Source organism: Nicotiana tomentosiformis, chromosome 3 (genome assembly GCF_000390325.3).
Source record: "Nicotiana tomentosiformis chromosome 3, ASM39032v3, whole genome shotgun sequence".
Classification (NCBI taxonomy): domain Eukaryota; kingdom Viridiplantae; phylum Streptophyta; class Magnoliopsida; order Solanales; family Solanaceae; genus Nicotiana; species Nicotiana tomentosiformis.
Window position 1 is genome coordinate 14783336 of NC_090814.1, and position 25601 is coordinate 14808936.

The window sequence follows — 25601 nt, forward strand, 5'->3', positions numbered from 1 at the left end:
AAAACAGATGATTGAGCGATACTACAATAGAAAAGCTAATCCAAGATACTTCAAAATTGGGGTCTTCGTCCTCAAAAAGGTGTTTCAATCAATAAAAGCGGCTAATACGGGAAAATTAAGTCCGAATTGGGAAGGCCCTTATAGGGTTCGAGGCAGCGAAAAAGGAGCATAAAAGTTGGAAACCATGGATGGCAAGGTACTACCATCAAACTGGAATGTTGTTCATCTGAAGAAATATTACTTTTAGACGAAGAAAGTACTCATGGGCAGGTATCACTCAGCTATGATTTTATTTTGTTCTTCTGAATTTTACTAACAATTTTAGATGATAAGAAAAAAGCTAGCCCGTACCAAATGATGATATTAGACCCGAAAGACATGCGGAATACTAAATTATTCCCGGTCTAGGTTGCAACCTTTCTGATGAAAAAAGGGGTTATGCAGTCATCATCTAAACGTATATCTCCGAGTCCCATTTGTATTTTCCTTTTCAGGGAATGGACCAAAAGAAAGGAGTAATCCAGTGTTCGAGATTTCATACTTCAAAGCTCTAACACTAGGGGGACTATGCATATAGAAGGAAGCAAAAAGCCTGAATCAAAAACCTTGAAGTAAACTTAGAAAGATGTAATCTTGCGAAAAGGATACGAGATACATTTCATGTTCCTACGAGTATTCGGTTAAGGCCAAAAATTAGTCACGGGATAATAGACCCGATTTTGTATCTCAAAATCTATTGCAAAGAAAGCAGTTATGAAAGTGTTGTATGGATAATTATGAAAATGATGTACGAAATTTATTTGAAAGTTCAAAGCATAAAACTTCCTCAAATTATTTCTTTTTCATGTCTACTTCGTCTTTCATATATTTACACCAATATGAAGATGAGACGTCATCTTCATTAGTGTCGTTAACATAAAAAGGCCCTCTTTTATGAAAATTCGTGTTTGTTAAAGTCACTGACTGTTAAAGCATTTATAAATGCAAGGAATAAGCTCAAATATCAAAGAGCAAAATAAACGGTAAAAGTAGCCGAAATATATAGAAATATTAAACCTTGGGAAAACAAAGGTATTAGTTTGTCATTCAACCCCAAAAGAAGACAGGGGTAACCAAAACTTCCCCAAAAGTTATTAAATCAAGTGAAATAACAACAACAATAACAACCTAGTAAAATCCCACTAATGGATTCTGGGGAGGGTAGTGTGTACGCAGATCTTACCCCTATCCCGAAGGAGTAGAGAGGCTGTTAAATCAAGTGCAAAGCAACAAAATAAAAGTTAACAAAAAGCAGGAGAAAACTAATGAGCATCATCAATGGGAGCATCATTCACGGGAGAAGAAGGATTAACTTGAGAAGAAGAGGCTTGAACATCAGCCCCACAAGGAACAAGTCCATTTCCATCATTTTCGGGACCTTCGTCTTTAGGTGAGGAAAAGCTTTGACGTTGCTGAGTTTTCTCAATTGCTTCTTTAGCCATTGCAATCTCAGCTTTAAGGTCAAAATCCTCCTGGTTTGCTTCAAATAGAGTCTCGAGGCGAGTGTTTAGGAAATCCCAGCTCACATCCAACTATAGCTTATCCTCCAGAATCTCATAATCCTTCTTCACTGGTCAATCTCAGCTCTCAGCTCTTCTTTTTCTGTTTCAGAGGTATCATAAGCTTTCTTCAAAGGAGCAAGAGAACTTTTCAAGAACTGAATCTTATCAGTAGAGGCACGGAGATCTTCCTGAACTTAAGTAAGTGTTTGAACCAACTCTCCCGCATAAACCTCCTTTTTGATTAAGGAGTTCCTTCAAACTCCTTATTTCTTCAGTTGCCTTGGAAAGTTGTTCAGCAAAGGAAGATTCAAGGATATCCTTGTCCTTTTCGACCTAACTAGATGAAGCTTTTTCAACCGCTAATTCAGCGGCAATCACTCTCATCTGTTGTTCCATAGCATTCTTCTCTTTCGCTAGAACTTCTTTTTCCAATTGAAGACCTTTGAATTGTTCTTTCCAGTTATCAGCCTCGGTGCGGTAATCTATAACTTGTTGGTCTGCCTGAAAAACTCTTTTCATAAGCTCTGTGCCAATCAAGCTGATCTGCAAAAAAAAGAAGAAAGAGTTATGAGTAAGAAAAAGAAGAGAAAGGAAACAAAATTAAGCTAGTACCTTCAAGGAAGAATGAACAATATCATTCATTAAGGTCAGTGAGCTATGGCTTTCTAACTTTGACTTCTTTACGGGACCTAGCAGAGGTTTCAACCACATGTCGGCTTGACCAAATTTTCTTAATAAATTCCCACCTTCAGGAACCTCAACAACAACTCTTTTCATTGCCCTCCTGCTGCTAGAAGGTTCGGCTTCTGCATGAGAATCAATCAAGGGAATAGCATACGGAGAAGAAGAAGCCACGAGAATAATAGCAGGAGTAGCATCAGGTAAGGACACAGGAGGGTTAATGGAAACTGAGATTGAAAGGGAGGTAAGGGGTAATTCTTCAAAAACATGCCCAAAAGCTTCATCACCTTCGAAGCCATGAGCAAACAATCTATCAACAGAACCTGGGGGAGGATCAACAACATCTTCATCAGAAACCACTAAAGGGGCACTCTCTGGCTCATCCATGAGTCTAAAAGGGATTGAACTTGGTAAAGGGTCATGAGAAGGAATAGTTTCATCATCAGAAACCACACGTCTCCTGACGTGTGACCTTCACACCAAAGAACCCTCCTCTGTTTCTTCTTCACCATCAGAGCCACGAGCTCCGTCAGTTTTCCTTTTTGAAGAAAAAGCACTTAAAATCCTTTCCTGGGCGAGAGTCACAGAAAGCCTAGTGAATGGGATAGACGCGGGACTAATGCCACGAATAGGAAACCCTAGCAAAAAAAAAAAGGAAGAATAAGAAACCCTTGAACCAACAAGGAAGAGAAAAGGAAAGAAAATAAATGGAAAAAGTATCGTGCGTCTTCACTTTCCAACCAAATCTTTGAGAAAGATATTTCCAAGACCTTTTCTCCATAGGCGCAGTAGTTAACATCTTATCTACCCAAGCACGAAAGTTGAAAATTTCATCAAAAACATCCATAGTTGCTGAAAAAGTAAGCATGTGATCACATGGGGTTTTTCTTTTGAGACATAAAAAAAAAAAATTATGTGCAAAGTTCCATTTCTCCGGGAAAGGCTTGTTTTCTTCACCCACTAGTGTACTAGTGGGAGCAGCAACAAAACGAGCGTACCAGCCACGGTCCCGGTCGTCTTCAGGGCTAACCAGTACTCTCTTACTTTTATCCACAAGAGAAAAAACTCCTTCACGAAACAGTTTAGGGTAGTAGAGATGAAGCAAGTGTCGAAAAGTGAAAGGCATGGAAATCAAATCTGATAAATAACGAAGGCATGCAACAGTCCTCCATACTATGGGGCCAATTTGGCCAAGGCACACGTTGAAATAACGATAAAATTCAATGATCACTGGGTCGATAGTTGGTTTGAACCCTAAAGTCAAAGGGTAGGTGTAAACAAAGGAAAAACCAGCTTGGTATGAGGTGATTTTGTGGTTGGTACTAGGGACTAAAATTGGAAAATCAGGTTTCCAATAACATTCTCGTCGAACCAGAAAGAGAAGGCCAGTAGTGATCAAACTTGGATAAAGGTCAGCAGGATTAAGGGAGGCCATATAAGAGACTTGATTCCTTATGGTTTCACGATCAGTTACAAAAGAAAATTCCTGAGGAACAATCTCTTCAACTGTGGGTTCGCGCACTGGTTCATTTAAATCTCTATTCCTAGAAGAAGATCTAGGGGTTAAAGGAGCCCTAGCTTTAGAAGAGGAAGGCTTAGCAGCACTGCCCTGGGAAGAAGACGATTAGATAGCGAGCCAAGACTACGAAGTCTACCACCTCTCCTACTTCTAGTAGGGACAGTAGAAAGAGCAAGTTCGTCGACAATCACAACCTTACGAGGGTCTGGTATAGAAGAAGACATGATTGACCAAAGGGATAATGAAAAGTGGATGCGGAAATACAAAGAAAGAGTAATATGGTGGATACTGAAGAAGGAAGACTTCAAGAGATCAAAAAAGAATGAAGTATTTATAAGAAGACACGGCCATCATTAAAAGTAAGTCATTATGAAGCATCATAATGGAACCGTCACTTCGTGACTGACGCAATCGCAGAAAAACCCTAAAAAGCGCTGAAAAACTGCAGAGCCAATCGTTAGAAGCCACGTGGAATGGGTATTAAATAGATGTGACATACGTCACATCGGTTCTGAAGGGGACACGATGATACTCGAAAAACGGCGGCAAAGAATTCCCGCCATAAAAGCTTACCACTCCCCGAATATTCAATTGAAGAATATTCACAAAGTGGGGGACTATCTATATTGGTGGAAAAAAGATGTCACACATGGAATGTTAGTAAGATGACGAAGCATGACACGTGGTATAATGACGTAGTGACATGTGGCACGCTCGATTAGCGAAATTAAGAATACAAGGGAGGTACGAGGGAAACACCCACGAGATAGTACAGAACAGAGGATCGGGCCTGAACAGCTGTCAAAGAAGAGGCGCGAATGGAATGAATCAAGGTCAAAAAGAAGGCAGGATACATAAACCAGAAGTAAATAAGGAAGGGGAATCGGAACCGTTGTAAGGCATTTATAGCTACAAATGTGTAGGTTATGGTTATCAATGATAACGGGCAATCAACTCAATTAATGCTCATAATGAATTCATCTTAAATAGGAAAAAATTGTACACCCCTATATAAGGATAAAGAATTTTACTTGTAAGGACAAATTTCAATTACTACTGAAATATACTTTATAATTTCTTGCTTTATCAAAGTTTTCTACCTTGATTTTAGGGATTGACCGTCGTTTCATTCCTTATTTCTTTCTGTCAATTTACACTATTGCTTTTATTATTTTTCCAAAGAGATTGTTGAGGAAGTGAAGTAAAACTTGGTTATCAGTAACCCGTTTTCTTCTAAATATAGATTTTGATTGAAAATTCTATTTTTTTGGTTAAACAATCTAAATAACCAAAACGTGAGGCGGAAATATATCAAATATATAGACTTTTTGCCAAATATCAGCTAGCTTGTTCGTATTTTTATTATTTCACTCGATATTTGTTATTTCCATCGGTGCAGATATCGGCTAGCTCCAACTGAGTGTTTCATTCTTTTAATAGGGCGGTGCTGCTTCATTCCTCTTTGTTCTTATGGCATTTTAATTGTCAAACAGTTTCCATTAAGCATGAAATCTTGGACACATTCTACTTTATGGTTTGCCAATTGTCAATTAATACACGACAGTCATTGTGGACTCTTGGATCATTATCCCTAATCCTGTTTGCACTGACTTTAATTGCTCTCCCAATAGAAATAGAGTTCTACAGTATTATATATTCCTATATGTAATGATTAAAATTGAGTACTTGGAATAGAGTTATACATTTTATTCCTACATGTGATGATTGAAATTGAGTACTTGGCATAAGCAGAATTCAGAAGTTGTGAATTACCTTCTTTTCTTTTTATCCGATGTCCGATATTCATATTGGGATTCGACTAAATTCGGATTCGCACCGGAAAATTTCATATTGGGAGTAAAGCGTTCCCTAACAAATGCGATTCAATTCCTAGGGACTCAAACCCGAGACATCTGATTAAGAATGAAGGAGTACTTACCACTCAACCACAACCCTTGTTGGTTGAATTAACTTATTCCACACTGAAGAAAAATTGCATAAAATGCTAAAAATCGAACAAAATAATTTTGGACCTTAAAAGAAAATTAAGAAGTCAAAGCACTTTCACCAATATCAGATAATAAAACACAAATGTGCAATATCGTCCGAGGGGACAAGAAACAGTTAGATTTTTTATAGGCAACCTAATAATGAAATATTAGTCTATTTAATACTTCAGTCTTTTTTACGCTAATCTAACATCAAATCAAAACTAATTTTGTTGTCTTTAAACCACATATATTTGTTTAAAAACAAATTTGCAATTATACAAGCTCCCGTTTGACCATAAATTTTGATAAATTTTTTATTTTTTATTTTTTTAAAAAAACTTTTTTGTTCATGAATATGATCAGTCTTTGAAAGAATTTTGAAAAAAGATTCAAGTTTTCAAAAAAAGCTTTAAGGCAATTTTTAGATGAAAATTTTTATTCTATTCACAAAATTTCAAAAAAAAAAATAAATAAAATGTGTGTTCAGACACAACTTGAACTTTCAAAAATTATTTAATTTTTAATACAACTTCAAAAACACTTTTTTAAGTTTAAGCCAAATCTACCTTTCAGACGCTAGACAAGAATACAACCAAAAATCCTTACCAAACTCACATTTTTTTTCCAAGCGGAATGTAACATGTGGATGGTAAATGTAGGTTCACCCTTACTTTCAGTTTGAAGCGGAACAACATAACACTACATTTTACTTATTTAAATTTTAGATTCGCATTTGATTACACACGCCTGTTATATACTCTCTTTCTTTCTTTTTTCCTATTAGGTTGAGGAAGTAGTCAACACCAAAAAGTACGGGTTTGTTCCAACTAGAAATTATTTATATTGGTAGCCGAAAAATGTATAAAATTTATATAATTTTTATATATAACATACAGAATATATATATATATATATATATATATATAAACAATATACACTTTTCAACTATTATTTTGAAAGCGTCTATACAAAAAGTATTCTCGTTTCTCAGACGTGAGGCCCTTATTTGAGTTGTCTCTATTAACTCAAAAGCTTCTTCAACTTCAAGTACTAAAGAACTTGTACACAGCTGGGGGGAGTCGGCAAAGGGCAAGAAAATATAGAAGTGGTCCGTAGACAAATAAACGTTCTGTGGGATATATTCAATCAATCAGAATCATTTAGGGGGGTCAAGTGTCACTTTTCCAACTACCAACTCTAGCAAAAAATATAACCCCAAAAAAGAAAAAAAGAAGTTGCTTGGCCTATATTTCGTGTAAATATTTCCGACAAAAGTCCTGTCAGAAAAGAAATAAAAAGGCCACATAAATCTTCACTGCTGGTTGTTTGATTAGAATGTCTTTTTCCTATTTAATCAGCAGTAAGTTTGAATAGTCTTGCATTTGTACTTGGAAAAGTTGAAATGTGCTCAAATTTCGTCGGTGGAATAGTTTATTACTTTATTATAGGGTTGGGGGCCATCTCTATCAAAAGAGGGAAAAAAGGAAATTTTCTAGAAAGAGTGACACAAAAATATGTAATGCATGTATAAAGGTTGGAATTTGTCATTTTAATTTGCAAATTCGTTTGCCCCACCACTTGACAATGCTAGAACAGAGACACGGTTTAAGATATCAAATATTGACAATATTTTTGCAGAAAATGACCTAAATCAGACACTCATTTCTATGGTTTTATATGCTGCGTGCTTTATAAAGTGAGAAGGAACATTTCATTTTATATAACTTCGTTATTTCTTCTTCTTTCTTTTTGTTTGGGTGGGGTAGTGTTGTCTAAGGGGAAAATTACTTAAGGGAACTGTTGTTAAAGGGAATTTAAGGTACAGGGTAAGAAGATTTTTGGGGATACATACCAGTACCACTGTCCTAAGGGGGCGGTAGAGATACTTAGAGGTATTTTTAAATTAAAATTTAAAAATTTATTATATTTAAATAAATACACACAAACTTTAAGGGATAAGAAAATTTAAGGCTATGAAGTACTTTTTATTTTATTTAATGTAATGTAAACATTAAATATTTAATATTTTTTATTTATAATTTTTCATGGTTGTTCGGTTGAAATTGGTAGCTAATAATGAGCAACGTAAAGTCGTAAACTATGGAAGGGTATGATTTAATGCTGTAAAAGAGAGAGAGACTCAGATCTGAGATTGCTACCTGATTGAGGCAAGTCATGAGTTGAAATACTTATCAAATAAAAGTCATCAGATGAAATAATAATTCAGTAAATATAAATGCTTTAAAAGGAGTCCTCAATTTCTACAAAAACACCAATTTAAACATGTTTGGTAGGAGAAGATAAGAGAGTTGTGGTTTTGTGAAGGATATGTTTTTTGAAAAGAAAATGTTAAGGGTACCAATTCACTATGGAATCGATACCGGCTCGGTATCTTAATGGTACCAACCGGACGGGTTTTACCGGTACCATTTTCCGGTACCCTCTCACTTTCCATTTCCTTTGCCTAAATTCCTTAACTCTATCCCTCAATCGGATCGGATCAGAAAGGAGCGGTACCGATACCGATACGGACCGGACCGATTCTAGGTAATCCTTTCCCCTTAGACAACCCTAAATGGGGTACGACCGTTGATAAGGAGATTTGAGGGGGGAATGCCGCTAACTATCTGACTACAACAAATTAAATTATACTGATTATATACTCTATTTGATACATATAAGGAAATTCTTTTTGAATAACAAAGTGTAAATTAGCTACCGTGAAATACAAGTGATGAACATTTACATTTCTTTTGCGTGATTAATGGTCCAAACCAATCTATGCTTGACACAATGAAGTTTTAATGCACAATCTTGTGTAAATTCACATTAACCTACCTTTACTCTCGGCGAAGTTTGGTGTTTTTTAATAGAAAATTTCACAAATGGCTACATAACTATAGGGTTTTTTCATCAAAGTTATTTAATTATCTTCTAACACAAATATTACAACACTTTTACCTACTCAAATAAAAGTTACAATTGCCGAAAAATCCAACCCAACTTCTATGCAATATTTTTTGTTTTTAATCTAATAAATATTGACCCAATTAAGAGAGGATCGACCCCATCAGATCGCACCCGAATTAATAAATTTATAAATTTTAACGGAATTTTTTTATTCCAAAGGAGTTTCATAAGAAAGAGATTTATAAAATCATGTAAGGTGAATCCAGTATTGAAATTAATTTAGCAAGCATAATTATCACAAGTAGTTAATATATATTTTATGGCTTTCTAAAGTAATATTTCTTTCTTTTTCTTGGAGTATTTTGTACGAGATTATGAGAAAAAAAAAAGTATGGATAAAGAGATAAATACTCGGAATCGTAGATCTCTGGAAACAATAATCACTATCAATTTAGATGAAAATTTTGGTGGGGAAAGCATAGATAAGAGAATAAATAGCGTATATTTGGAGGGGGAGGGAGGGAGGGAGAAGGGTCTGCTTATCATTTTTTAGTATATTTTAATTCATGCATATGGATTTTGGGTCAGGTCAGGTCAGTCCTCTTTTAATTGGGTTAATATTTATCAAATTAAAAATAAAAACAAAATATGAAGTAAAAAGTATTGTATCGAAAAAAAATTAAATTTTGCAGCAATTGTGACTTTTGTGTGAGTCGATGAAAGTCATGTGATTTTTATGTTAGAAAATATAATTATATAGCTTTAATAAATAAAAAAAAGTTATAGTTATATCACTATGTGTAAAATTTAACCGCTATAAACAATGAATTTTCAGATTCTTTCAAAATAAAAATTTCTAGGGTGGTTAAATATGAATTTTATCCAAAGGAATGATATTGCTAAAATAATTTTCATATTGATGGCAACGGCCGCAATGCGTACTTTGAGATATTGAACAACCAAATTCTTACGGTTTCTATGTAATTAAATTATAGAAATTAAAAGAAATCTTGGATGTTGGCCCTGGAAATCAAGTGATTGTTTTCTTCTACAGACAATCGAGGGTAAGTGCTACTATTAAATTTTTCATTCCTTTGTGACAATGGGTGTTAACTTAGTATAATAACATATCTAAAAATCATTATATATATATATATATATATATATATATATATATACACACATACCTGGTAGGCTGGTACCACAAATATTCCTTTGCCTTTGTTTTTGTCCTTTTTTGAGTTCCATGCATGCATCACGGATAGAAAAATCTTTTATCAGATATAATTGGAATTTCTTTAATCAAGAGAAGTTATTATTACTATTATCATTGTTCGTGGAACATAATCAAGAACAGTTAGGTAGCTTCAAGTTCATTGTTGGTTTAAAGCTTCGTTTACAATACAACTTTCACGGAATCAATCAATCTTCAAAAAGAATGTTAGGTATATTATATTAAATTGGTTCGAGCTTTTTAGTGGGTAGTGAGCACTCAAAGATATTGGTAAAAGAGGACAAAATTATTTTAAGGGATATGAGGGGTCATACATACATAATAGAAATATAAAATTTCTTCAATCATTTGGTGATCTCCACTAATTCAAATTCGCAATTCTATTATTTTTCATTTAATAATGGGTTCAAAATTTATTATTTGTACATATTTAATGATTTTTTGGGTAAAAATACAGAGTGTGAGCGAAAAATATGAATTCAGTTAAACACATAGCTTCTGCACTAGATATGCATCTAGCTATTTGTTCAATTATTACCAGCTTGTATTACTTATTTAGACACGCAACGAATATAGCCATGAATACTACTTGTCAGGGGCGGACCTACGTTGGGGGAGGGGATCGGAATTATCGGAACCCGTTAGCCTCGACAAAAAGACTGTTATCTATATATACAGTGAGTACTTGTTAAATATTTTGCGCGCCCCTTATAAGCACAAAAACTAGAGAGAGATGGTTTGTAGTAGTGCTTAAGTAAGTACCTACACTCTCTTTAGGACCCAGGTTCGAATTTGGGCTCCTACAACTTATATTTTTTATTTTTTGTTTTTAAAATGGTGCCCCCATTTAAAACATGCATGTATCAACTATAGTGCAACGTATATACACCATATATCAACCGTGTTCGTTCGTGCAATAAATACAATCAAGGCGAAATACATGTGTATACAAAGGATATAAACTGTATCGACTGTATTTATTCATGCAATTAATACAATAAAGGTAAAATACATAAATACGAAAAAATATATACTCATGAGAGTCGAACTCAACACGTTCGCTCACTAAATGGGCACTCTAACAAACTAAGCTACAAGAGTTTATTGCTATCTTGTTTCAATTTAAGACAATTGATCTCTTGTTTCAGTACTACAGGTGGATTTGCTATAAAATTCAAATATAGTTGCGAATGGTAATTTTCTAAAAATATAATTACGAATAGCGAATATATATATATATATATATATATATATATATATATATATATATATATATTGTGTCCCGTAATTCTTTCTTAGCCTAACACGTTGCAGAGATGATCCCAACCAATCCCCTCATTAGCTAAAAAACATAAAGAAAAATAAAGTAAGGGTATGCATTGGTAGAGGATAGAGAAGATAATGCACTCCTAACCAAATTTGATTTTTTGTATGGACCAAATTGGGACAAACAAAATAGTATTAATTATAATCATACTTTGGAGTATTCATCACTAATAATTGAAAGCCTCAGTTTATCCTAAAATTTGGAGTACCGTGTCATAAATTCACATAGAGATGGAATCTTGAAACAACAACTAGGTCCATCACATTTTTGTTTTATTACTTTGTGACTCGTAATTTCTATCAATTATCTCAATTTTTGTTGGTAAGCACTAAACACTATGGCTTAGCAACTTCATAATCTGGAGGTTTTAAAAAAAAAACCAAAAAATTGCACAACCGAAAAAGTAACTCATTAAATCGATGGGTTCTTTACTTTGATATAGTACTTACTGGAAATAAAATGCAAACAGAAAAAAACTGAAAAAGATCGAGAAATCTGATAAAACTAATAAAAACCCAAAACAATAAAACTGTATATTTTGTTTGATTTGAATTATATATTCAGCGAAACGACTTGTTAATTGATTTGTTACTTTCATAAGTAAAATTGAGTCACGCCGATTACTTTAATTATTCAATCACAAACATCAAATTACGTTATATAAATTAATAAGTTTCTATAAAAGTTCGCAGAATTCTTTTAGGAAAAATTACCTAATGAAAGAATATATAAAACTTACATGTGCGAGCAATTTGAATCCTAGATTATAATTTATAAAGGGGTGATCAAGAATTTGCGAATTACTTTCACTAATTTGAATACTAAATTATAATGGGGTAATCAAGAATTTGCTCAATGAAATGGAACGTTCACTTATTATGGATCACTTTAAAGAATTATGACTATTTATTTATTCCGAACATTTATTGATATAAAAACTTTTATGGACAAGGACAGAGACCAAAGGAATCTTGAAAGAAAGATAGAATTTAAAATAAGTTACTTAAGCTTATTAGGGCCTGATATATATATATATATATATATATATATATATATATATATATATATATATATATATATATTAAAGATGCTTATTAGATATCAAGAAAAAAAGAAGATCAAATCGAAAGTTGGGACAAACAAAAAAGCATTATTAAATTAATCTCTTTTGTTTTTGGAATATTCATCAGAAATGATTATAAGCCCTTTTTTGGGTTATCCTAAATATTAGTAGGACCTAAATTCCCATAGAGGTGGAATCTTGAAACAGCTACTAGGTCCGTTCCTTTTGTTGTATTTCCCAAATATTCAAGTATCAATCATCTAAATTTTGTTGGTGAGAGGTAGTGGTACATGAACCGGGTTGTTTCAATTTTTATTAAAATCAAATCAAATCAATTATATCGATTTGGATTTGTTCGGTTTTATCAGTTTTTTTGGATTTTTCAGATTTTACATGAATATCATTTCAATCTTAGTTTTTTGGGTTTTTCGGGTGTTACATGAATATTATTTCAATCTTTCTTTGTTAAAGTTATAGATAAAATTTTGATAAGTGAATATATGGTTAGAAAAATTTGAAAAAACTTGCAAACATATGATGTGTTAAAATATTCTTATGAGAGAATCTTTTTAGTAACACATAATAGTTATTTTCTTAGTCGTCTAACAATACTTTTTAGTTGATATACACTTTCCAAGGTTAACTGAATTTAATAATTAAAACAAAAATCAATATAAAACCTAAATTATGATATTTCTATTTAATTTTAAAATTACCAATAAATACTATTTCAAATTCAAAAAAGATATAAAAGTTTAATAGATCTTGACGTATGAATATGGAAGAACAAATGGATTGATGTATTTCAATAACACTTAATAAAAAAGTGCTAATACAAAATATTATTTAAAGTAAATAAAAATAAATGCACTTCATAGTTCTATTAAATATATATTACATCCCATAAGAGGATCACAAATATTTATAGATATTTCTTTAAAAAAATCTATATAAAGTCCTAGAAGTATATATAAAAACTATATATTTATATATTGGTTTGGTTTAGATTTTTTTACTCAATACTAAACCAAATCAAATCAAACGTAATCGAATTTTTCAATCGGTTTGGCTTGACTTTTCAGTTTGTTACGGTTTTCTGGTTGGATTTGAACCCCCTAGCGAGAGGCAAGGGTATCTAAGAAAGCCGAAATCGAATCAAATTATGATGTAGAAAACTAATATGTAAAACAAATTGAAGAGAGTTAGGGCCCGTTTGGCAATAAAAAAAATTCACATTTTTCTGAAACTTTTTCACTTTTTTTCGAAATCATTGTTTGGCCATAAAATTTTCAATTTTCATTTGAAGATGAATTTTAAAATTTTTTCGAAAATTTAAAAAATTTCAAAAAAATGTTTTTCAAAATTTTACTTCAGATCACTCATAAAAATTCAAAAACATCCCAAAATTATATTTATGTCAAAACACAACTCTAATTTTCAAATATCATTTTTACTTGAATTTATTTTTTACTTTTTTAGAATTTTACAATTCTTATATCCAAACACCCACTTCATTTTTTCCTTTCCTTGATTATAAATCATTGAAGTTTGTTTTTCTTTCATATATTTATGAACGATACATTATGCTTCTGTTTTTACCTGGAGAATAAAAGTGGATAATCAAGGCGCACGTTAAGATAACATACACCGACGGTGGTAGCCATGGCCAGAGGGCGAGGTCGACCGAAGAAACAACCAATTGTTACAGTAGGGAGCTCGGTAAGTTCTAGGGTAATAGCTGAAACTCTAGAAAATGGAGGAGAACAAAGAATTTTAACACCAGTAGCGACTCATTTTCCGGCACTTTCACCATTGACGTCGACAGTGAAATCCAACCCTCGGGGTTAAGAAATTGAACCTCAGCGGAAAACCAAAGACGCAATTGACAGAAAATGAAAGACCACAAGGAAGTACAAACATTAATGATCCAAAGCTCAAAGATTCAACAAAGGAGAAAGATGAAGCAACAATGAAGCAACAAGCTCTAGAGCCTACTTGGATTAGACTATTCAATCGTAATCGTGTTGCAACTAATGGTATGTCTCTTGATTATATTCCTACGGAATTGGTTGAGGGATCTATAACTGTTAAGCTTGACAAAGAAGAAATAGAAAAGGAGATTGATAAATGGAAGTCGGCATTAATAGTATATGTAGTGGGAGATACACCTGGATATAATTACATGAAGAAGTATGTGCAGCAAAACTGGAATACTGTATCGGAACCTGAAATCTATTATCATGAGGAGGGATACTATGTTGTTAAATTTCAAAGCATATCAGACATGAATGAAATCTGTATGCATGACCTTATAGTATTAACAACATACCTATGATTTTAAAGCAATGGACTCCAGATTTTGACTTCAATGCAGAGTTCCTCACAGAATTGCCTTTATGGATTAAGTTTCCAAATCTACCCATGAGTTGTTGAATCAGGGATTCATTGAGTAGGATAGCCAGTTCTATTGGTGTTCCTAAATATACGGATGAATGCACAGCAAAACATACTAGAATATCATTTGCTCGAATGCTCATAGAAGTTAATGTCACTAAGGTCTTGCCATCTGAAATAACAGTGATAGATCCTTCAGGAAAAACATTCCAGCAGGGAGTGATATTTGAATGGAAACCTAAATACTGTGAATAATACTTAATGATAGGTCATAACTATGATATGCAAAGAATGGATAAATCGCAGAAAGAAGAACCAAAGCAAACTTGGCCAATAGAGAGGAGGAGACCTCAAAAATCGGTTCCAACTTGGGTGCCAAACTCGTATGCCAGTTACCTCTACTGGTGAGCAGCATGGTACTAGTTATGCAGGGGCAGCCAAACAAACATAGCAATCAGCAGAAACAATAATAAATGAAGAGATAGATCCACAAGCCAAAGAGAAGCAGTAATTGAAAGGAAAGGCAGCTAAAGAAATAAATGACAAACCTATGAATTAAATAGTGAAAGTTGCTATACCTGTGAGAAATGAATTTGAATTATTGCAACAAGATGATGTTGTAATGGCAGTCTTACTCCCCTATGATTTAGGAGGGGGATTCATATGCCATCAATAATGTCTTGGCTAGCATGGAATGTAAGGGGGCTAAATAAAAGGTATAAATAAAAAGAAATGGCTACATACCTTAAAGAGAAAAAAGTATAAAGTTAGTTGGATTAGTAGAAATAAGAGTTAAGGAGCATAATGCAGGTAAAATTAGTAAGAAAATAGTTCCTGGATGGGAGTTTTGAAGCTAATTATGCAAGTGCAGTTAATGGAAGAGTCTGGAAACTTTGGGATAGTGTTGTATATCAGATCAAGAGTATACAACAAGAAGTTCAATTATTGCACTGTAATGTGGTTAGCAGGAACGAAGTCATTAATTGTGATATGACAGTGTTGTATGGATATAACACACTAGAAAAGAGAAAGGAGTTGTGGCAACAGCTTGCAGGAATCTCACAGAAGGTATCTAAACACTGGATTATCTAGGGTGATTTCAATTCCATATTGTGCCCACAGGATAGACTATATGGTACTACAGTAACTAGCATGGAGATAAAGGACTTTGCTGAATGTGTTTAAAACCTGATGCTGAATGAGCTACCATGGAAAGGAGATTACTATACCTGGACAAATAAATAGCAATGTGGAGATAGAATCTGGAGTAGAATTGACAGAGCAATGGGAAATGCAGATTGGATTATGTAATTTGGACATCTCACTACTGAGTATAGACTACCTCACATCTCAGGTCATAGCCCTATGATGATAAATACTAACGTGAGGGAGCAAAAGATCAAGCCACCATTCAAATTCTTTCATGTTTGGTCAACACATGAGAACTTTTCTAAGATAGTGGAGGACTGCTGGATACAGAACCTGTATGTAGATACAATGAGAAACATTTGGCTGAAGCAGAAAGACCTACGAGGAACACTGAAGATTCTAAATGAAACTGAGTTCAAGGGTATTGCTATGAAGATTGAACAAGCCATGGAAGACCTGAAAGAGGTCCATACCAAGATAAGTACACATTACATAGATGCACTTGCATCAGAAGAGAAGAATATACTATGTCAGCTTGAAAAGAGGTCCTTGATTAAAGAAACTATTATGCAACAGAAGGCGAGGGCAATGTGGATAAAACTTGGAGACTCTAACACTAGCTACTTCTCAGTAGTCATGAAGGATAGGAAACAGAGGAAACAAATCACAGAGATTGATTCTCTAGATGGAAGGAGACTGACTGACTCAGTAGTTATAAGGGCCGAGATTACTCAGTTTTACAAGTCACTCACTGGCACAATAATTCCCAGTGTGGCAGCAGTAAATAAGAAGACCATGAGAAGAGAAAAAAAGTTTAACCATGATCAGTAACTTCACCTATGTGAAACAGTAATAGAACAAGAAATCTATGATGGACTATGCTATATAAGAGATGACAAAGCACCAGGGGTAGATGAATACAATACAGTATTCTATAAAAAAGCATGGCCAATTATCAAGAATAAAGTTATAGAAGCAGTAAAGGAGTTCTTTATAACAGGTACTATGTTTAGAGGCATCAATTATACTGCAGTAACTTTGATTCCAAAAGTAGCTAATCCTGCTACAATCAAAGAGTATAGGCCAATTGTATGTTATATTGTTCTCTATAAAATCATTGCTAAAGTCATGGCAGGAAGAATACAAAAGGTTATTGCTAGTATCATCACAGAAACACAAGTTGGATTCATTCCTGGGAGAAAAGTTGCAGACAATGTGATCTTGGCACATGAATTGGTAAAGGCATACACAAGGAAATACATCTCACCAAGACGCATGATCAAACTAGATATTTAAAAAGCCTATGATACAGTATATTGGAGGTTCCTGAAGCAGATGCTCGAAGAGCTGCACTTCCCTCCAAAGTTTGTTAGATAGGTAATGGAATATGTGTAAATTGTTAATTAATCCATAGTAATCAATGGAGAACCAACCAAACTATTTGATGCTACAAGAGGGCTCAGGCAAGGCGACCCAATGTCACCCTTCTTATTTACCATAGTCATGGAGTACTTAAGCAGAAATCTTAGTGAATTGAGGGATGAGAAGTAATTCAAATATCATCCTAAGTGTTCAAAAATGAATATCACTCATTTGAGTTTTACGGATGACCTACTAATGTTTGCCAAATGAGATCTAACTTCTGTAAGTCTACTGCACAGAAAGTTTGGTAACTTCACAGATACTTCAGATTTACAAGCTAACATGTCAAAGAGTGCTATCTATTTTGGTGAAGTACCAAATCCTCTCAGGCGTGATATTTAGCAACTACTGAGAATTACCTTTTAAGTATTTAGGGATCCCACTACTACAAGAAAGCTCAAGTAGAATGGAAACCATTAATATCCAAGATCACTGGAAGGGTAGCTTCATGGGTAGCAAAGAAGCTGTCATATGCTGGTCGAGTCCAGTTGGCGAAGTCAGTTCTGTTTGGAGTTCAATCCTACTGGGACCCACCTGTTCATAATACCTGTCAAAGTGATGAAGGCCATAAAATCTTACTGCATAAGCTATATTTGGTTAGGAGCAAATGAAATAACTAGAAAAGCATTGGTTTCTTGTAGTAAAATGTGTGTGCAACAGTCAGCTGGAGGTCTTAACCTCACAAATTTGAACATTCGGAACAAAGCAGCTATAGTTAAAATTTGCTGGGAATTACATACTCCCTAATTTTCAAATTAGGTGAAGTACTTTTCTTTTTAGTCTGTTCCAAAATAAATGACACATTTCTAAATTTGGAAATAATTCAACTTTAAACTCTTTAATTTATCCATTTTACCCTTAATGAGAAACTTTTATAACCACACAAATGTCATGGCCCCACAAAGTATTTACCCCTTAAGCTTTTAAGACCACAAGTTTTAAAAGTCTTTTTTTTTCTTAAACTCAGTGCCGAGTCAAACTACCTCATCTAAATTGAAACTGAGAGAATAGTAAAAAAGATACTCTTTAGATCAAATGGATATATGAGTACTGTATAAAAAGGAAGCAGTTAACAAATATGTCCATACCCCAGCAAACAAGTTGGATGGTAAGAAAAATATTCAAGGCAAGAGAGAAATTGAGTAATGTGGAACATAAGTCAACAGGGAGCAGGAGCATGATTAGGGCCATCTACCTAAAAATGATAGGGGATCTACTAAAAGTCACCTGGAAGAATCTAATGTGTGGGAATGCAGCAAGACCAAAAGTAGTCTTCATAACATGGCTTCAATTTCAAGACAGATTACTCACAGCTACAAGACTAAAAAGCTGGGGTATGCAGATAGATACAAGCTATCAAATGTGCAAACTAGCTGAGGAAAGCAAAGATCACATATTTGCTGAATGTGAAGTTAGCAGACGAGTGTGGAGCAAATTAATGGCATAGACACCAACTGATTGGCCATCAGTGATGTCATGGGGGGAAATGCAAAGCTGGATAGAACATAGAACAAGAGGAAAGACAAAGAAAGCAAAAATACTGAAGCTGGTATATACAGAGTTCATATATACAATATGGATTGAACGAAACAACAGAGTTTTTGTACAGGAAGCGAGAACAAGTGATGTTGTAGCTAGAGAAATAGCTTATACCTGTTGTGTTTGTGTTGCTGACAATCTTAAGATGACTCTACAGAATTTCAGATTTCCTAGTTAAGGTGTATAGGATAGTTTCTATTACTGTAGTGTGTTTGTCATATGAACGGTAGACTGAGTATAAAGTCTAGCTGAATTTATAAATATTCTACTTGATAATTAATGAAAGTTGATAGCTACCAAAAAAAGAGTGGATAATCAAGAATTTACCTCAATGGTGTAATCAGATTTACTCAATGAATGACATGTTTACTTTATTGTTGGAACAATGACCAGTTATTCCAAAAAAAATAAAGATGCGATATTTTTCATTTGACAAGAAGGAGACCAAATTAATCTTTGAAAGATTGATGGAACTTAAAGAAGTCACTAGTATAATCTTTTTAGAGATCAGAAAAATGACACTAGAGCAAAAAAGAAGAAAGAAAGAAAAAGAGAAAACAAAACAAAAAAAGCTTTTGGTGTTCCTGTGCGGATTCATGAGTTTAAAGTTTATACATTCCTAGAACAATATCAAATAAATATTACAATGATAATTGAATTTACAATCAAATGTATACATACAAATTTGAGCAAAAGTTATTGAGGTCACATGAACTCGTAACCAACCATCTAGCAAATTTCTAAAAGATATGTATCTCTTCCAGAAGTTTATTTCAATGGGGTAATGTAGAAGTTACTCAAGGAATGACATCTCCATTTTATGCAGAAATAGTAACTATTTATTCAGGAAAAAGATATTGCCTTTATTAGCCAAACAGAGACCCGATGAATATTAAGACATTGAAGGAACTTAAAGAAGTCACTTGAATTTTCTAGAGACCGGGTGGAACTATATATGTATTAAGAAATTCACTAAAAATATGTATAAAAATAAAATTCAAAAACTCAATTAGTAACACCTTATATCGCTATTATAGAATTTAGAAATCTGTGACTACAACAATAACAATCCAGTATAATCCCACCAGTGGGGTCTGGGGAGGGTAGTGTGTACGCAGACCTTACCCCTATACTAAGGTAGAGAGGCTGTTTCCGATAGATCTTCGGCTTCCTCCCTTCAAGAACTCCCCACCTTGCTCTTGGGATGACTCGAACTCACAACCTCTTGGTTGGAAGTGGATAGTGTTTACCACTAGAGCAACCTGTCACTAGAGATCAGAAAAAGGAGACCAAATACTAAACGAAATTTAAAAAAGATTTAAGAAAAAAACAAAAATGCAACATAACAAAAGAAGCTATGTGGTCTGTCAACAAACAAATTTGACCAGGCAGGCACAAGGTACAATTGGAAAAACAAGGCAGTAGGAAGTAGGACATAAAACCCTTGAATGGCAAAGAGATGAATAAGCAAACGTCTGAATTCTCCCTGCAACAAATCAACAGCAAGTCATTTATTTATTTATTATCGTCAACTATATATGGTAGGCCCCCCATTGTCCAGGAGTAGAAGAACAAGAAAATCTTATTTGGATTACATGCAATACCAGACATCAAATTTAAAACAATGTTACACCTTCCAATTTGCACTACCGTCTACCCATATCAACCTCGAGTTTCTTTTTATAGTGCAATAACTATTTGGTAGTCGAAATTCATTGGTCAGATTAATCCTAATTATATGCCAGATAAGTCTACTAAGGAGGATTAAACATTCCTTATTGAAAGATTTTCATTTTCAAAACTCTGAATGTAAAACTTTTTATTAAAGATAAAAAGATTTCAATTATCCCACCACACCCCAAATAATAGTCCTTAAATGAGAAAAGCTCGTTTCCGATGTGCAAGAGTTTACGAAGAGACATATAGAGTGAGTTGCCTGCTAACCATATGTGATATGACAACCGAGACCTGACAGAAGAGAAATTGAAGACACTATGCTGGCGATAAGCAAATAAAGCTTCCACATTTACAAAAATAGCAAGCCATAGAAATGACAACTTTTGCAGCAAAAAGGTTTAGAAGACAACATATTAATTACATTTTCTTCCGCTTGAACTTCTTTCTACTCTCTATTTTTGTACGAGCTGCTTCAAATTCCTCTTCGCTAGGTTCCGCTGCAGATGGATCCCCACCATATTTGCTAATCAGAGACGACAACATACAAGTCATCTTACCTCTTCGCTCATTTTGCCGCTGCGATATAATAGCATATAAGTCCTCTGATTTTTTCTTTGGCCTATAGCATTTCAAGCGTCCACCAATTAGAATATTGCTAATTTCATGATTAGCAATGAATAAGGCTAAAAATTACTTACTTTTGTCTCCGTCTCAACGGACTTGTAGGTGGTTTTGTTTTAGACACTTCCTTCGACCATTTTTCATATGCTTTTGTTGATTTTAGCTCCCCTATAAATGTAAAATTGAAGTTGTAAGTCCATTGTCAGCAAAGAATTTTTGGGTGGGGCTTGAGGAATCTGTTCCAACATCACCATGTAACAATGCTAAAAGATGTAATTAGGTAACTGGGAAGCAGCAACCACGTAGCAAAAGGAAAAATGATCAGAACATAGAAAACGTCCAGTCCAGTCCATGCTAGAAATGTCAGAGATTGTAACATGAAACAGATCCTGAAATCTAAATCTATATCGATTAAGTTGGGGCTCAGAAATGGTTTTAATGTATTAACAGTGTCATGAACACATAACTTGGTTTCAAAGAAGCTCATCTAACCGAAGCTAAACCGTACCTGCAGCAATTGCCTCGTCAAGAATATCTTTGAAACGGTGTGAATCTAACTTGGGGTCAGAGCAAATCATAGAACAAAAGAGCCTGCACGTTAATGAATTAGATGGCAGCATAGAGATTATGAAGTTAATGGAAATGAGAAGAGTACTTGATTCTCAGCTAATACCTATTCATTTTACCCTTATACTTGTTAAACAAATCAATCAAGTCTTTCTTCTCTGACTCAGATCCTCTATAATTTGCTTCAAACTCTTCGATGTCAGCCTCAGTTATCTGCAATAAACATTTATGCAAGAACCATGTTAGAGGATGTCTAATACTCAATTAAAACAGAATTACATATCCGTGTCACTATTACCTTTGGATGCATAGCTCGAAAAAACTCCTTCAAGTTCTCCACAACATCTCCAGCCAGGTCCTGTCAATTACCAGTTAGCTATGTGCAAACGTATTAAAGAGATATCCGCTCGATTTACCCTAAGGGAGTATTCAGCCTCAACCACAGGGTAAAATTACTATTTTAGAGATTATGTAAAGTTTGCAAATCTCTCTACGTAGATGAATGACCATAAGATACTAAGATTCAGATAAAATTAAGACTTATTTTACATAGAGATACCATATATACACGCACATAGAGACATTATGTTTTCGTAACACAAAATGCAAATAAATACCAACATAATATTAGTGACTCCACCTATGTGAGCTCCATAGAAGTCCTAATAAAGGAGGGTTGGGTAGGTTGATGACAAGAGTAGAAATAGTTCAATTAAAAAGAGCAGTGCACAGAGCATCCTACATTCATGCAAGGCCTGAGGAAGGGCCGCAACCCCAAGGGGTGTAATGTAGATAGCCTACCGTAATGCAAACATTAGTGGTTGCTTCCACGGCTTGAACCCGTGACATATAGGTCACACAAAGATAACTTTACCGTTGCCCCAAAGCTTCTCTTCAGTAGAAATAGTTCAATTATTGAGATAAAATGAAATCACAAACATATGTAGAATTGATAAAAGTCTAATTTCATATTCTATTCGCATGAGGCAAGGGGAAATTGTTGAATTACTTCTCTTACAATAAAGAAGGGTTAGGGTAGGTTAACCAGAGTAGAAATAGTTCAATTATGATGATAAAATGAAGGGATCCTTACACAAATAGCCGGTCATATTCATTGTTTACTTTTTCTAGCCATACACATATATTATACATAATTATACATATATGATACATAAATTATGTACATATTATACCTCCACGGGCTATTTTTAGTTTAAGTGACTGGGTGTACGGCCATTTGGGTTAATTCTTCTAAAATGAAATCACATACATATGCATAATTGATAAACGTCCAATTTCATGTTCTATTCACATGAGGCAAGGGGAAATTGTTGAATTACTTATGTAACGGAGAAAATCATCCTTCCTCGTGTTAATTGGTATTTTAAAGTATTTACTTTCAAGTTTCCTCCCGACTATGAAGTGACTTAAAAACGCTCAGTAGGAGAAGGTGTGTGTGCAATAAAATTGCTGTGGGAGCTGTCATTTACTAAATTTAAAACAAACTTTCTACTGCATTGCATCATAACAAGCAATAAAACCAATTTAGTGTAACTCACAGCATCATCAACACAGCCAGTCTGATCATAGAGTGCCCGTTTCTCCTCATCACCAAGAACTGATATCACCTTTTGCAGCTGTTGAAATTTCTCTTTAGCTTCCTACAGAAAGAAAATTCAATATAAATGCCTTTCCTGTTGGCTAATGATATAGCATTAGTGAAGAAAATCAAACTAAAAAATTATAAAACTGTGATATACCTCATCTCCCGGATTCTTATCTGGATGAAGCCGCAGTGCCAACTTGTAATATGCCTTCTTTATCTCCTGCTGAGATGCTGTTCTTTCAACCCCAAGAATCTATAAAGCAGATGACTTGTTAGTTATCTCAGCTCTGTTGCGAATTAAGTAAAGCAAAACCAATACTGACACATAGCAAAAAAATCATGTGCTTAGTTCATAGAAAGATCTTTGAACTGTAATATTGGTACAGATACAAATGCCACATGATAATTATGATCCTTATTGTTTCATTCTAAGCACTTCAGTACATCACAATATTCAATGAACACGCTCTTAGTACAGGCAGAGTGAGACCAACTTGGCAGACAAATTACGGGCAACTATGTCAATATCAATGAAGTGATTCAAGCAGAACAATATTCCTGCTCCAGTTTACTATTATCTTTCTTCCTCCATAAAGTAATAGAGTCTTCCTAAAAGAAATCAACTAAGGGCTTGTTCAATATGCCAGATTAAGTCTGGATTAGGAGATGTGAATGCATTATAGTAAGGACACAAATTTTTTGGAGTTGAATTGAGTCATTAGTATACAATGTCAACCAGTTCCACTTTCTCCTACTATCTCCCATGTGATAAAAGGGCCAGTGATGGAACCAAGATTTTATACTAGGGATTCAATATTGTCAAACATGGAATTTAAACCTGTGACCTAATGCAATTTTTGAACCCCTTTGCTACTTTACTAGAACTTCCCCTCAAGACAAGGGAGTTCAACAGTTCACACACCCAAAAGACGAATTTTAACCCTATTCACACAGTATACATTTTCAGCAAAGGGAATTTAATTGGACCCCCTTTCTCCAAGCTAGCTCTGCCACTGATAAGGGCTCTCGTATGTGAAAGGCCATTACAAATGTTAATTTAGACAGTTTCCACTTTCAGTTGAGAAAGTGACAGGGTGCTAAGCTCTCAAATAGAGAGCCTCAGCTTGTATTTCCAATACCTACCCACTGCATTAGGTTATGGGGTTCGAGATGCGATAATGAGCCAACAACAATCAAAGGCGGATCCAGTTTTTAAATTCTATGGGTTTAACCTTTAAGATTTTTAGCATTGCATCCATCAATCTACCATATTTTGCAACTTTAGTGGATTTTTACACATAAATTTATACTCCATGTCAAAAGTAGTGGGTTCAAATGAACCCGGTACCTTAAAGCTGATTCTATGATTCCCTAGTACAAGACTTAGTTGGAGCAGCATGGACATTTATCATATCATCACAACTCCTTTGCATACCACTAGGAATGCTTAACGTGGAAGACCAACTTAAACTTGACTAGAAATTGTTAAATGAGTTCCATGTAGCCAATGAGTATGAATAATTACAGGATTATTTGTTAGCTACATTCAAGCAATTAGTGTGTTGCACATTGGAATAGTTATCCAAAGTCTGATCTAATCTGAAATTTTGCATAAAACAGACAAAGGAACTCAACACTCAACAGACTGAAATTTTGCATAAAACAGACAAAGGAACTCAACACTCAACAGACTGGCCAAACCTAGGGCACAATAGGCAAAAACCCTTGAAAAAATCAGTATATTAGCGAGAAACACCTAAAAAATCGACCAAATACACTTTCCTTAAAGGCTACAGTTAATTAGGGCAAAAAATGATAGGTACCTCATATAGGCTCTTATTATGGGAAGAAGAAGCAGTGGTATGTTGTTGATTTTCATTCATTTCTTCTTCTTCTTCTTCTTCAGTAACCCTAGCCGTCTTCTTTCTCTTCCCCATAATGCAAACGCTAAATCTATATTAAATGTTAATTTGTGGAAAGTTTTTTGGGGAGGAGTGGTTTATAAAGACGAGGGATTCCCGCCATATGCTTCCTCAACTTTTCCCAGTTCCCGCCAGTCCATCACTTCGGCGGACTCTTATTAGGGGCGTTTGGCTTAAGGAATACCCACAAAAATCCCCACGTAAATTGTGGTATTACAAAATTTATTATTACTAGTTATTGCGATGAGTATTTTCCGAGCACGTTTAAAAAGTAATAATAAATTTTTAATTGCATAGTATTCTAAAATTAACTGTATCTAAATATATGCGAAATTTAATAATTAGTTCCTGAAAATATAGTATTTCATTTTTCTTGTAATTCTCTTCGCATAGCAAAGTAAAAGTTACTAATAAAAAGAATGGAATATGATATTTTTT

The 25601-nt window shown here is 34.3% G+C and overlaps 1 protein-coding gene across 1 annotated transcript; it reads right to left on the minus strand.

The window, feature by feature from the left end:
- Nucleotides 1-20753: 20753 nt before the first annotated feature.
- Nucleotides 20754-25320, minus strand: LOC104086470 (chaperone protein dnaJ 6). Its single transcript, XM_009590726.4, has 8 exons — nt 25065-25320; nt 23396-23494; nt 23195-23296; nt 21934-21993; nt 21742-21848; nt 21577-21659; nt 21146-21236; nt 20754-21066 (listed from the first exon to the last, which is right to left on the minus strand). Exons 1-8 carry the CDS (start codon nt 25176-25178, stop codon nt 20865-20867), a joined length of 858 nt encoding a protein of 285 aa, XP_009589021.1. The 5' UTR covers nt 25179-25320; the 3' UTR covers nt 20754-20864.
- Nucleotides 25321-25601: the final 281 nt, after the last annotated feature.

What these genes read in the sequence shown, in the direction of transcription:
- LOC104086470 (XM_009590726.4), bottom strand. Translation starts at nt 25,178, where the DNA reads ATGGGGAAGAGAAAGAAGACGGCTAGGGTTACTGAAGAAGAAGAAGAA. An exon ending in ATAATAAGAGCCTATATGAG is followed by an intron (nt 23,495 to 25,064) that starts GTACCTATCATT and finishes TCTGCTTTATAG; the next exon opens with ATTCTTGGGGTTGAAAGAAC. An exon ending in TTCGAGCTATGCATCCAAAG is followed by an intron (nt 21,849 to 21,933) that starts GTAATAGTGACA and finishes TGTTTATTGCAG; the next exon opens with ATAACTGAGGCTGACATCGA.